The sequence below is a fragment of the Pleurodeles waltl genome, chromosome 7 (assembly GCF_031143425.1).
Source record: "Pleurodeles waltl isolate 20211129_DDA chromosome 7, aPleWal1.hap1.20221129, whole genome shotgun sequence".
In the NCBI taxonomy this organism is placed as follows: Eukaryota; Metazoa; Chordata; class Amphibia; order Caudata; family Salamandridae; genus Pleurodeles; species Pleurodeles waltl.
Window position 1 is genome coordinate 1,335,507,563 of NC_090446.1, and position 14,775 is coordinate 1,335,522,337.

General features: G+C 47.8%; 1 protein-coding gene across 1 annotated transcript in view; it reads left to right on the top strand.

Moving 5' to 3' along the window:
* The window catches only part of LMTK3 (lemur tyrosine kinase 3), a 200,960-nt gene that overhangs the window by 43,092 nt on the left and 143,093 nt on the right, over positions 1 to 14,775 (top strand). The window contains exons 4-5 of the mRNA XM_069200686.1: positions 12,733 to 12,883; positions 14,544 to 14,620. Coding sequence (XP_069056787.1) covers positions 12,733 to 12,883; positions 14,544 to 14,620 — 228 coding nt within the window. The remainder of the gene's footprint in view (positions 1 to 12,732; positions 12,884 to 14,543; positions 14,621 to 14,775) is intronic.

The following is a 14,775-nucleotide window of genomic DNA, read 5'->3' on the forward strand; positions in this document are numbered from 1 at the left end:
GTCCAGGAGGATGAGGGCCACGGTTTTGCCGTTGTCAAGCAGGGCCTTGATGTCGTCAGTGGCGGTGATGAGGGCGGTTTCCGTACTGTGGTTGCTGCGGAACCCTGACTGGGATGGGTCCAGGATGTTGTTTTCTTCGAGGTAGTGGGTCAGTTGTCTGTTGACAATCTTCTCGATGACTGTTAGACTTTTCATCCTTGGCGTGGTCTCCCTTAACTTTTTGCCTCTGTTCCCCAGGTTGTTGATGTGTGCTGGACTCTGATTTTACTGTTTTTGTTACTCTGGGCACTTTACCACTGCTAACCAGTGCTAAAGTGCAAGTGCTCCTGTTTAAAATGTGTACGTAATTGGTTCTCCATGATTGGCATATTTGTTTTACTGTTAAGTCCCTAGTAAAGTGCACTAGAGGTGCCCAGGGCCTGTAAATGAAATGTTACTGGTGGGCCTGCAGCACTGGTTGTGCCACCCACACAAGTAACCCTGTAATCATGTCTCAGACCTGCCACTGCAGTGTCTGTAAGTGTATTTTTACACTGTAAATTCGACTTGGCAAGTGTACCCACTTGCCAGGCCTAATCCTTCCCTTTTCTTACATGTAAGGCATCCCTAAGGTAGGCCCTAGGTAGCCCCAAGGGCAGGGTGCTGTGTATGGATAAGGTAGGACATATAGGCGGTCATTCTGACCTTGGCGGACGGCGGAGGCCGTCCGCCAAGGTACCGCCGTCAGAACACCGCACCGCGGTCGAAAGACCGCGGCGGTGATTCTGACATTTGCCCTGGGCTGGCGGGTGGCCGCCAAAAGGCCGCCCGCCAGCCCAGGGCAAATCAACCTTCCCACTAGGATGCCGGCTCAGAATTGGCATGGGCACTGCAGGGGCCCCCAGGGGCCCCGCGGCACCCCCTACCGCCATCCTGTTCATGGCGGGAGAGCCGCCATGAACAGGATGGCGGTAGGGGGTGTCTGAATCCCCATGGCGGCGGAGCGTGCTCCGCCGCCATGGAGGATTCAGACGGGCAGCGGAAAGTCGGCGGTACCCCGCCGGCTTTCCGCTTCTGGCCGCGGCTGTACCGCCGCGGTCAGAATGCCCGGCGGAGCACCGCCAGCCTGTTGGCGGTGCTACCGCCAACCTCCGCCCTGGCGGTAATTACCGCCAGGGTGAGAATCAGGGCCATAGTAATGTGGTTTATATGTTCTGATAGTGAAATACTGCCAATTTCGTTTTTCACTGTTGCAAGGCCTGTCTCTCTCATAGGATAACATGGGGGCTACCTTTAAATATGATTAAAGTTTCGATTCCCCTAGAGAGTAGATGGACATGTGGAGTTTGGGGTCCCTGAACTCACAATTTAAAAATACATCTTTTAGTAAAGTTGATTTTAAGATTGTGCATTTGAAAATGGCACTTTTAGAAAGTGAGCATTTTCTTGCTTAAACCATTCTGTGACTCTGCCTTGTTTGTGGATTCCCTGTCTGGGTCAGTTTGACAGTTGGGTTGTTTTTTACCTCACACCAGACAGTGACAGAAAGGGAGCTGGGGTGTAACCTGCATTTCCTGATTAGCCATCTCTGCTAGGAGGGAGGGGTGGAGTGGTCACTCTCATCTGAAAGGACTGTGCCTGCCTCTGACAATGCCGGCTCCAACCCCCTGGTGTGTGTCTGAGGCCTTGCCTGGGCAAGGCAGGATTTCACAAGTAGGTGTGAGTCCCCTTTGAAGAAAGGTGACTTCAAAGACTAAAATGGGTATAAGAAGGGCACCCAAATCTACAGACTTTAGAAACACTTCTGGAACCAAGAGGAACCTCTGCCTGGAGAAGAGCTGATAGCTGAGGAAGAAGTGCTGCCCTGCCTGTGACCGTGCTTTGTGGAGCTTTCCTGCAGTGCTGCTTCTGCCAGAGTAAGAGGGCAAAGACTGGACTTTGTGTGCCTTCCATCTTGTGAAGAAATTGAAGAAATCTCCAAGGGCTTGAGTTAGAGCTTGCCTCCTGTTGTTTGAAGTCTCAGGGACAGCAAAGACTTCTCTCTGCCAGCACCTGGAGACTCTGGAGAGACTCCTGCCCGACAAGTGGTGCCCTATCCAGTCCCTGGGCCCTTGAAATGAAAGCTGGTGGAAATCCAAGGAAATCGACTTCGGACGACTTCGGACCGACGCCGCTGCTAAATCCGGTAACGCCGCCTGCACCTGACGCCGTGACCTTTGCTGGAACGCGACGCTTTTTCGCAGGCCCGACGCCACAGCAGCCCCGCTGAAGTCCGCGACTCCGTGGAAGTCGCCGCACCACATCGTGACCGACGCCGCTCGAAGTGCACGGATTCAACGTTCCGCACAGACGCCGCGGTTCCCCACTTCGCGCATTGGCTTGTTTTCACTCTTCACCAAAGGTACTGTACTTGGGGGTCTACACGACTCCGTGTCCGGCGCCGCTGGTGTCGGCTTGTTGGGAACGACTCCGTCATGACGCCGTGTTAACATCTCATCGAAGCATTTTTGTTTCTAAGCGCTATTTTTGAGTTTAATCTTTAAAAATTCATAACTTGACTTGTGTATGTCGGATTTTTGTTGTTTTGGTCTTGTTTTGTTTAGATAAATATTTCCTATTTTTCTAAACCTGTGTTGTGTCATCTTGTAGTGTTTTCATTAAGTTAATGTGTGTGTTGGTACAAATACTTTACACCTAGCACTCTGAAGTTAAGCCTACTGCTCTGCCAAGCTACCAAGGGGGTAAGCAGGGGTTAGCTGAGGGTGATTCTCTTTTACCCTGACTAGAGTGAGGGTCTTTGCTTGAACATGGGGTAACCTGACTGTCACCCAAAGACCCCATTTCTAACAATGACCTTGGCCGGGAATGGGAGCAGGGAGATGGGGCGGAAGTTCTTGAGGTCTCTTGGGTCCGCCGTGGGTTTCTTGAGTAGGGGTTTGATCTCAGCATGCTTCCAGCTCTCGGGGTAGGTCACGGTCTCGAAGGAGATGTTGATGACTTTGCGGAGGTGGGGTACGATGGTGGCGCTTGCTTTGTTAAAGATGTGGTGCGGGCATGGGTCTGACAGAGATCCAGAGAGGATGGAGCCCATGGTTTTGATTGTGTCGTCTTCGTTCACGTTGGCCCAGGCAAGCAGGGGGTCGTAGTGGAAAGTGGGTGGAGAGTCTGAGGATTCGGTGATTGGTGGGGTGGTCTGGCTGTTGAAGCTGTCATGGATGTCTGTGATCTTGTGGTGGAAGAAGGTGGCAAGGGAGTTGCACAGGTCTAGTGAAGGTGGGATGTCGTTTGTGCTGGAGCTGGGGTTGGAGAGTTCATTCACGATGTTGAAGAGCTCCCTGCTGTTGTGTGCATTGTTGTCCAGGCGGTCTTTGGAAGAGGTTTTCTTGACAGATCTGATGAGGTGATGGTGATTGCAGATGGCGTTCTTGAAGGCGACATGGTTGTCAGGAGTCTGTTTGAGGAGCCACTTTCTCTCCAGTTTCTGACAGGTTTGCTTGGAGGCTTGAAGGTCCGAGGTGAACCAGCTGGCTCTCTTGTTGGCATCTCTGTTGGAAGGTTTATTGGGCGGGGCGAGAGTGTTGGCACAGTCATCGATCCAGCACCAGAGGTTGCAGGCTGCGAGGTCGGGATTGGTGGGCTCAGTGGGTGTTTTTCGGGCGAGGCTGGTGTTAAGCTGGTCTTGGCTCATTTTGCTCCAGTTGCGGCGGGGGATCTGTTGGGTGCGGTGGTGTGTGGTGGGTTTCTGGAAGGTGAAGTGGATGCAGCGGTGGTCGGTCCATTGGAGTTCGTGGTGTGGCTGAATGTGACGTGGGGGCAAACTGAGACAACGGGGTCTAGCGTGTGGCCAGCCGAGTGTGTTGGGGTAGTGACGAGTTGTCTGAGTCCGAGGGTGGTGAGGTTGTTGATTAGGGTGGTGGTGTTGGGGTCATTGCTATTTTCCAGGTGACAGTTAAGGTCGCCGAGGAGGACGTAGTCGGCGGAGACTAGGGCGTGCCTGCTGACAAGGTCGGCGATGGAGTCGCAGAACTGAGGCCGAGGTCCGGGGGGTCTGTAGATGAGGGTTCCTCTGAGGGTGGTGTTGGAGTTGGTGTGGATCTGGAAGTGCAGGTGTTCGGCGGCGCTGGGGGTGTCGTCGATATAGGTCGTGACCCTGATGGTGTTCTTGTGGACGATGGCAATTCCGCCTCCGACTCCATTGGTGCGATCCCTGCGGGTGATTTTGTAGCCATCCAGAAGGGCTATGGCGATGTCTGGGGCTGAGGTGGCGTTCATCCAGGTCTCCGTCAGGAAGGCGACGTCCGGGGTGGAGGTGTCGAGCAGGTCCCAGAGTTCGACGGCGTGTTTGCATGCGGAGCCAGTGTTAAGTAGGATGCATCGGAGGTAGTTGCGGTCAGGCTCGGCAGGAGGTTTGGTGATTTGGAGGCTGGTGAGGCTGCAGTTCCGGAAGCTAAAGGGTCCCTGGGTGTGCTTAGGGGAAGCCAGGAAGCAGGCGTGTGCTCATCCGGTATTGAGTGCGCGGAGGGTGCTGGCGGAGTATTGGCGTTGCCGGCTGTGCTGGTCTTGGGGACCAGGGGTCCTGGCGCTGAGCGCGGTCTGGACACGGACGGGCGCAGACGGACTTGCCTTAGGCGCGCAGCGGCTGCCATATGAGAGGAGGTAGGAGAGAGTGGCAGCAGGGAGGATGGAGGGGACAGCGAATGGGAGAGCAGGGGGACGGGGCCGCAGGGACGCAGCGGTGGGAAGAGGGAAACTGAAGTGGAGGTGGGGCGGGCCGCAGGAACACAGCGGCAGGGGCTGAGGAAAGAAAAAAAAAAAACAAAGACGAGGGCACCTGGAGCAGAGGCAGCACCAGCACGCGGTGCAGGGGAGCGACCTGCCTGAAGCAGGGTCAAGGGCCGCTCCCCTCACTGTGCAGCGGCTGCCATGTGAGGGGAGATGGGAGGGAGTGGCAGCAGGGAGGAGGGAGGGGACAGCGAATGGAAGAGCAGGGGGGCGGGGCCGCAGGGACGCAGCGGCGGGAAGAGGGAAACTAAAGTGGATGGAGGGGGGCGGGCCGCAGGGACGCAGAGGCAGGGGCAGAGGAAAGAAAAAAAAAAACAAAGATGAGGGCGCCTGGAGCAGAGGCAGCACCGGCACGCGGTGCAGGGGAGCGACCTGCCTGAAGCAGGGTCAAGGGTCGCTTCCCTCACTGCACAGCGGCTGCCAAAAAAAAGCTGCCACAACAACTGTAAAGAAGTCAGGCTGACTGCTGTGTCAGGACCCCATCCTTCACCTGTTTACCATTTCTCACTTCTTCTGTGGTCATTTATGTTTCGCTCTGGACCTCTGTGGCCGTCTCAGTGGCTCTGAATGGTATTTCAGAAAAAATTTAAGGTGGAGTTGAAACGCCAGAACGGACAAACATCAGTAAGGCTGGATCATTAAACATAAATTAAATGACAAGTAACCCCCAAACTGGGAAAGCCAACTCCCCTCTTGTGACTGGGAGTGGGTAGGTGGTTGACAACACATGCATTCCCCTTGGCGATACACTGTGAGGGCACAGCACACCTAAATGTGTTGTGCCCCTGCTGCATTTATTCTGAGGTGAAGGCTGTGCATTTAAAACCAGTGTTCGCCTGAAGACTACCATCTAAAGGGTGTTCAGGTCGGTGTGATTTGTCCAGACCCTAGCAGGCACTCCACTCCACATTCTTGTAGATATGAGTAGGTGAGCCTCTAATCCCCATCACCTGTGCTACCATGAGAGAGAATTGAAAAGGATGTTGACATATTTAATAGTGCTCAGTAGGGATCAGAGGCTTCTGTCCTTTAGAATTTAGCAGAGGCAGATTTACTTATAAAGGTTGGAGACTGAAACATGTAAAAGAATATACAGGCAACACAGGAGGGCCATGAAATTCAACATTTGCATGGTCTCTGCAGAGTTCTACGAAGGGAAGGGGACAATTCTGTTCAGTAGTGGAAGATTTGAGGTTAGGAAATAAGCAGATAAACCAAACTGCTCAAGGAGGAAAACCTCTGTGAAAGATCCCATTTCTTTGGCTTGTTCTACCACCTTTGGGCCATCAGACATGGCGCCAGCACTGGCTATATGAGTGACTGAACATAGAATAGATGGGAGGTGGCCCACTGATAGAGAGTGACAGAAAACAATCAACAATGTAAACAAAGTGATCAGATTCAATAAATGGTACTTTACAGATCACGAGCATCATAAGCATATTGGTGAAGGGGTTATACAAAACTCATTCTTTGGCATATTCTTTGAAAAAATACAAAATAGGAGATTGTTTCTCGCTGTAGTAGGGTCAGAATGAAACCATTTCCATGGAATTACTGAGTGCTCTAATCCAGGCACTTTTGTGTTTTGTGTGGAGCAATCACTGGGACACAACCACTGAAACAATAGATTTGAAGAAGAGGGAAAAGTTTTATTTGCTTTTGATATGTTTTTTTACTTGACGCTTACAATTAATTTTAAATAGGGCTGTGAAAGGTTTTTTTTTTTAACCTCGGTGAATGTCTGTGGAACACTTTGCAACTTTGCCAAGGTTGCCTAGAATTTTGCTTTTCTATTTCTGTAACCTTCGCAACACACGTATATCACCCCTATCGTATTAAACATTAACAACATTATTTTTGCATAAGGTATATATGAAAAAAAAGTTCAGTGTTTTCGTCCCAATGACAATGTATTCAGAAAAGATTTGCAAAAGGTTATCTTCCAGAGAATAAACCTACATATTTTTCAAGCGCGATTGAAAGTTGCCGTGATATGTGTTGATAATTATCTTGTTATGCATAACAAACAGCTTGCTCGCGCGAAGGTCAGGTTGTATGGCAGAATTTGAGCACAAAAATATCCTTGCCAGAATGTCGACTGGCAAAATCTAAGCATAGATTTATTTACTATTATTAAATTGCTATATGTGTACCTTGAAGATGTGCATGTTGTCAAAGCTCATATATGTGAGTTAAGTAGAGGAAGTCTATACTTACCTATGAAATCTAACCTTTACGATATATTGATTGTCGATATTCTGTCAATGATATTCTGATAGAATACAGGAGGCCAATGTAAACCAGCAAAACGTTTAAACCTTGGCCAAGGGTAGAAGTTGGGAACTTCACAGAACTTTGCTGAAAAAAAATGACGATAATGTCAGTTAGGGTTTGTGTAGCTGACAGTGGCCTGAGGCTGACCACATATTGGTGGTCATTTTGACCCTGGCGGTACTAGACCGCCAGGGATAAAATGACAGAAGCACCGCCAACAGGCTGGCGGTGCTTCCTGGCCTATTCCACCGCGGTCGCACCACCGGGGCCGGCGGTATACCGCCAGATTTGCCCCGGCGGTGATAATCCGCCTGGGCAGCGCTGCCCAGGGGATTACGAGTCCCCGACCGCCAGCCTTTTTCTGGCGGTCTGAATCACCAGGAAAAGGCTGGTGGTACGGGGAGTCGTGGGGCCCCTGGGGGCCCCTGCACTGCCCATGCTACTGGCTACTGGCTACTGGCATGGGCAGTGCATGGGCCCCCTGACAGGGCCCCATGCGGCTTTTCACTGTCTGCACAGCAGACAGTGAAAAGCGTGACGGGTGCAACTGCACCCGTCGCACGGCTGCAACACCGCCGGCTCCATTTGGAGCCGGCTCCCATGTTGTGGCCCACATCCCCGCTGGGCCGGCTGGCGGAAACTTGGTTTCTGCCCGCCGGCCCAGCGGGGATGTCCAAATGGGCACCGCGGGAGTGCGGCCGCATTGGCGGCCGCCCGGTGGTTACAGCTTGGCGGGCAGCGGCAGCCGCCCGCCAATGTTGTAATGAGGCCCATTGTCTGTTTCACAGCCATACTGTCAGTGCTTAATTTGTAAATAAAAACGTGACGTGACCAAAGCCCTCCTCTTAAACACACGGCTGCTGCAATTAAATGTAGGGACATGGAATACGGAGGCAGCTTAATCCTGAAGCCATCTCGGGCCTCTGCAATCCATATAAAGCCACTCCCTGCCCCTTCAGCTCACTCTTGCAGCTTTGTGACACTTTTTCGTTTTTCTCTTCCTCCGTCTTTCCCATCTGTGTCTTTTGCTCCTCAAAAATAAGTGCCGGTGCTCAACACCGGAAACAACAAGCACAAATTAAGCACTGCATACTGTTGAACTGCAGCAGTAAGAAGTAACATTTAACAAGAGGGAGAGAGACCCTTGATAGATAATGTTCACATGACACGGATAAAGTGCCTGGTGTATCGTGAAATAGTAACTCATCAACATTCATGAGCTGGGAATTATTCAGTGGTCACAACGCATTGATATATGCTTTGCAATAGAGGTTGGCGAGTCACTTAAAGCTTGAGCCAAGCTCGAGACAGATCAGATGCTGAGCTCTGGCTCACTTCGAGGCCCTCATGGCATCTCGACCCCAAAAAGAGCAAAACTTTCATATGGCTTCTGCCTGCCCCCTCGCTTTAACCTCATGTCCAAAGTGAAGCATAAAGCATTTACATCTGAGGGAAAGAGGAGAGACAAACAGATACCCATTTTTTTACAAAGTCAAACCAGAAAACCAAAAATTAATCCCAGCTTAACCAAACTATGGGGGTTATTACAACTTTGGAGGAGGTGTTAATCTGTCCCAAAAGTGACTGTAAAGTGACGGATATACCACCAGCCGTATTACGAGTCCATTATATCCTATGGAACTCGTAATACGGCTGGTGGTATATCCGTCACTTTTGGGACTGATTAACACTTCCTCCACAGTTCTAATAACCCCCTATGTTCTTAAGCAAATATTTTGTTTCACCAATCTTCCTCTTTCTTCATTACCTCTCTATGAACGTATATTGTGACGTAAAAACGTCAAAGCGGATGGATTTTAAAGAAATGCTCTTTTTTAATTTTGAAGAGACTTTGGGGGTCATTCTGACCCTGGCGGCCGGTGACCGCCAGGGTCACCGACCACGGGAGCACCGCCAACAGGCTGGCGGTGCTCCCGAGGGCATTCTGACCGCGGCGGTTCAGCCGCGGCCAGAAAGGGTAAACCGGCGGTCTCCCGCCGGTTTACCACTGCCCTTGTGAATCCTCCATGGCTGCGGAGCGCGCTCCGCAGCCATGGGGATTCTGACACCCCCTACCGCCATCCTGTTCCTGGCGGGTCTCCCGCCAGGAACAGGATGGCGGTAGGGGGTGCCGCGGGGCCCCTGGGGGCCCCTGCAGTGGCCATGGCATGGGCACTGCAGGGGCCCCCGTAAGATGGCCCCCCAAAGTATTTCAGTGTCTGCTAAGCAGACACTGAAATACGCGACGGGTGCAACTGCACCCGTCGCACCCCTGCAACTACGCCGGCTCAATTCTGAGCCGGCGTCCTCGTTGCAGGGGCATTTCCTCTGGGCCGGCGGGCGCTCTTTTGGAGAGCGCCCGCCGGCCCAGAGGAAATGTCTGAATGGCCGCCGCGGTCTTTTGACCGCGGTGCGGTCATTCAGCGGCGGTACCTTGGCGGACGGCCTCCGCCGTCCGCCAAGGTCAAAATGACCCCCTTTATCATATTTTACGTAATGTTTGTTTGTATGATGTACAAGGCAAACATTTCCAGGGCTCGGCTCCTGCAGGAACTCTTAGAGCTCAGCCATTCCACTGGCTTGGCTCCGACTCGGCTTTCCCTGTAAATTTATTGGCCTGCCCAATTTCACTTTGCAAGTGTCAGTGGCAACTGTGACTTGGATTTCTCTTTCTTCATTGCACAAAGTCTGCTACTTTGGCAGAGTCAGTTCTGTGGGTGAAGAAACTGTTTCAGACATAACACCCAGTGTGTATAACCCATGAATCTTTGGCATACATAATTCATACTTCAGGTATTGAAAAGAAACGTAACACAGACTAGTGACATCCAGCATTCTGTAGAGAGGTGGGACTTGATTAGACTAAAGGGGCAATGAAAAATCCACCGATTCACAGAAGATTGTTTTTCCTAACTTTAAATAATGCCTATATTCCCTTTCTTGAAGAGGTGGGGGCTGAGTAAGTTGGATCGTACTGGACACATGCATGTGAGTATAATACCAAGTGAGGGTGTGAGCCAAGTTTTAGGATATGGAAGACTTGCAAAGTTTGTAAAGAAGGGTGAAAAGAACTCCAAAAGGGCAATGTTTGCCAGAAATGTTCCTGCAAAATGGGCGTGAGTTATAGTTACCTTAGTGCAGGAGTTACAGTTACTTGAAATAACTCTAACTGTAACAGCTTAATTTCTATGGTTTTGTGCATGGCAAATCTGAACCTAACTATAACGTCCCTGTAACCTTTGGTTTTTTAGTGAATAAATATATATATTATTATTATTAGTGAATATATATATTTATTTATTCACTAAAAAAATCAAAGGTTAGAGAGATGTTATAATTGGGTTCAGATATACATATATCTTACCTACTGGTGGTCCCCAGTAAGTAGTTATAGTCTGGACAGAGTTTTCATTGAAAAGCGTTTTTCAACTTGGCTATATCTTTGCCACCGTTTGATTACTCTTCATGAAATTTCCCCCAAAAAAGTGTGCTCAAGAATCTTGTTGTGTAAGGGAATTTTCGGGGAGGACTGTCACGCGGGGGCCAAGAAAAAGGGGGAGTGTAAAAAAAAGTGCAGTTCCCATGTTAATTTCCATTGCAGTTTTGAGCACAACTACAACCCAAACAAATTGACGGAATCACACCAAATTTGGTCCAGAAAGCAACCTTTTTGTTATTTGGTGATAATCCATTCTGTAGTTTGGTGGATATTAAAGGAAAACCAAATTTGTATATCTAGTGGTGCAAAGGCTTCGCAAATCCTTTCAATCTTGTGCAGAGATCTGATTGGCTGCCAACATTGCAACCAGGAAGCGTTGGCTGCCAACACTTCAACCAGGAAGCGTTGGCTGCCAACACTTAAACCAAGAAGAGCTGGCTGCCAACACTTCAACCAGGAAGCGTTGGCAGTCATTTTGAGACTTGGCTTCAGCCGAGTCCAAACAAAAAAATGAAAAAAAATAAAAGGGGCCAGGGTAGGGATAACCTGAGCCCCTAGCCTTGATGCAGGGGTATCTCTGATGCCCCATTAGGAATAAAAAGCATTTTTTTAAATTCACTGTGAAAATCGTGAATATTTGCAGTTTTCTCCATGATTTAAAAACAAGTAGTGACTGTGATGAATGGTTCTTTCTTGTGAGCTGCTGCTGAGAGCCAACCCCTGCCATGCACGGCCAAAGGCAACCCCCAGCACCCACGGTGCAGGAAAGGGTGATTAGCTGCAAGACATGGCCACAGACCAGGCCCTGCAGCCCGCCTCCAAGACAGTGTGCAGCAGTGGTTGGATTAACGTAAAGCAATTAAAATTACTTTATGATAAAAAAAACAACATAGAAATTCACTGAAAAAACAAAGGTTACAGGGACGTTATAGTTAAGAAATAGAATTAAAACACAGAAATTCAATAAAAAAATCCAAAGGTTACAGGAACGTAATAGTTAGGCTCACATTTTAAACATATAAAACCATAGAAATTCAGCTGTTAGAGTTAGAGTTATTTCAAGTAACTATAACTTGTGCCGTAAGGTAACTATTGCCCGTGCCCTCACTGTGCCCTGCTAATTACCCCACATATTACAGCACTCACATCATCTTTTCTAACATTATTGATAATATCACTGTAACATTTGCAGTAAGATTATTGATGACAAACTGTGCATTGTGGGGACGCGAGTTAGAGTTACCTTAGGGCACGAGTTATAGTTACTTCAAACTACTCTAACTATAACAGCTGAATTTCTATGGTTTTGTATGTTTAAAATGTGAGCCTAACTATAAGGTCCCTTTAACCTTTGGTTTTTAAGTGAATTTCTATGTTTTTTTAAATTCCATTTCCTAACTATAAAGTCCCTGTAACCTTTGTTTTTTCCGTATAGATATACATATGTACTTTTTGTGTTTGTTTGCTTCTCTTATATCTATTTTATCTTTCTTTTAGTCTGTCCATGTCCCACTTTTTTGTTTCTTTCTTGCTCTCTTTCTTTCTCTAAAACTAGGATTTGTAGATAAAAATATGAGGCTTGGTTCTTCATTTCAGGACATAAATTAATCTTTAAAATGCAAGCAATGGCAATCTGCTTTAGGGGGTTGTGGGGCACAATGTAAATATTGTGTCTTGTTCGTAATGTTGACAGCAGACGACAAGCATCAACTGTTCTGCCATCCTGACACACAGGGGATGAGCAGCATCAGTATTTTACATTCTAAATGAGTGAGGGATTAATAAAACTCAGGCAGAAAAATGGGAGAGGATGAGCTATGAATAGACAAATTAGGTATATTCTTCTCTGGTTATTCTAACAAAGAGCGAGAGATACTTAATTTTGAGGCCTAATTTAATATCATTTTAAAGGCTTGCATCATTTTACATACAGAATGTTACTTTTTCACAAGGAAAGTTGACCAATTTCTCTTTAAGATTCTGGACCTTGCAGTACAATCTGCTTGTTTTTTTTTTCTTACCCTACTTTGGTCCTCTTTCTTTCCTGTTATGTTCATGAGACGGTTCTTCAGTTCTTCTAGCTTCCTGCTGATTCAGGAAACTGTTTCCAGTGTCCTAGTTTTCTGTACCGTCTCTGATGTTATTTGCTTCCCCTTATTGCCTCCCTCTGCCTTTTCCTCCCTCGTCCCCTTGCATACCTTTCCCCATCATCTTGTTGAGTGGACATTCTCTCGACCCTCCTCTCTATCTTCCAGGAATTTGAGAACCCGGATGGGGAGGAGTTCTCAGGGGAGTACACCCCACCTGCCGAGGAGACCTCCTCTTCACAGTCCATTCCTGACGTGTATATTCTCCCCCTCTCTGAAGTGTCGCTTCCTGACCCCAACCCTCAGCTTCCGAAGTCAGGTACTCACTTCCAGCAGCTCCACCCCTGTATGTGCTTCTCCTGCCCATCGCTTGCTGTATCCATTAGAGATTCCATCTTCTCTGTCTTTCCATCTTTCACTGGTTCTACTTACATCTTTGTCCATCAACTGAATTCCTCTGCATCCTCTTTCTACATCTTTTGTCTCACGTAGTTCAAATGCATATAGACAACTATATCAAGTTATATATGCTTCATGTCCTGTTTCCATGTCTTCATTCACCAGACTCCAGTTGTACAAATTTCATATTGGGTTATACCTGATGTCAACATTCAATGTCCACCATGATTTTCTGAATATATGAAGTACTCTCGGTATGGTTCCATGATTAGAACAGTATTAATGTTAGTTTACCATATTTTCGAAGTGGATGTGCAGTGCAATGCATTGAAGCAGGTCAGAATGAAACGTTGGAGTAGACATGTATGTTAATCGTGTGACTCGATGAAATTATCATAAAGAGATGGTTGGAAATGCCCAAGTCAATGTCTATTCTCTGCTATGATTCTTTGGGTAATTTACCTCCTCTGAATAATAAGGAGACCAATGCTCTTTATCAGCAGGACACCATAGTTTCAGTCACTTTTCTTTTCATTTAACAAACTAGTGTCTTCTTTGGTGTTTATCTAGTGCTAACAATGAAAACAACTGCACTACAATACAATGCTTTGTGAAAGGAGAAAAGCCCACAAATGGAAACCTGATTTCTGTTTGTCTTGTAGCTATATAGTCACTAATACAATCTAGAAGGCTCTTTAGCTATAACCACTCAACAATCCATATGGACAGGTAAAAAGAAAGACACACTATTCAAAGAAGAAAGCCACTATGGGTGTGGTCTGCAGCAGGGCAAGGACAACTCATGCACTGAAAGAGACAATCACAGAAACGTCATCTTAAGGAAAGCACAAGAGCACATATCATAATCAATCACTCGTCATTACTGGCTGAAAAACATTACACCTCTCAGATAAGACGCGGGCAAGCTAAGGTTGCAAGATTGCTTGGAGGAAGAAAAGACCACAACCATTTCCCTTCACAAGAAGAATGCTACTTCACTTTAAGTTACCAGTAGGATTGTAGCCCATGACCGCCGTCTCTGAGCCTCCTTTGTAAGAGCATACAACATACTGAGTGTTTGTTCATAGGAAGAGAACACTGAATTACTCAGTGTTCCACTCAAAATAGACCACAGCTATAGTCTCTATAGAAAGACTTACATGTTCATCAATCTGCATATTAATACTGATTTTGAAAAGTTGCCAGTTTCTGTGGATAGCTGCCGGTCCAAAGCCACTTAAGTCAAAGGTGAGCTGACCTGCTGGTAAATTGAGAGATTTTGTTCCATAGGCAGAAGCCTTTGAAATGCCTGGAGGGCTGAGACGCAGCCAGTCAGTTTCATCAGGCCCAAGCCCTGTCCGACAAGTGATTGATTAATCCGTAGTGCTCCAACCATTTCAGAAGCATATGTCAGTTGAAAAATGTTGCAAATGGCCCAAACCTTCAACGACCTTCTCCCAACATTGATGAAAGACACTTTATGGTGGTTTGTCATATCAGTGGAAACCCATCACAGGGAGTCTCCTGGACAATTCTGTGGCCCAGTTGCACTATTAACAAACTGTTACTTGACTTTTAAGGTCTGGTGAAGCAGCCAGGATTCAGCCGCCAGGACCTCAGCTATCTGCAGGAGATTGGGAACGGTTGGTTTGGCAAGGTACGTGCATCTTTCAAGGACTTTTAGCTCTTGTCATTGGGTTGTTTTGGGCTGGTCGAGGGTGAAAGGATTATTTAAATGCAGAACAAGAAATTGGTCGAGCTGCGGCCAGGCTCTGAATGAAACAGAAAAGTCGTTAAATAAAGAAGCCTATG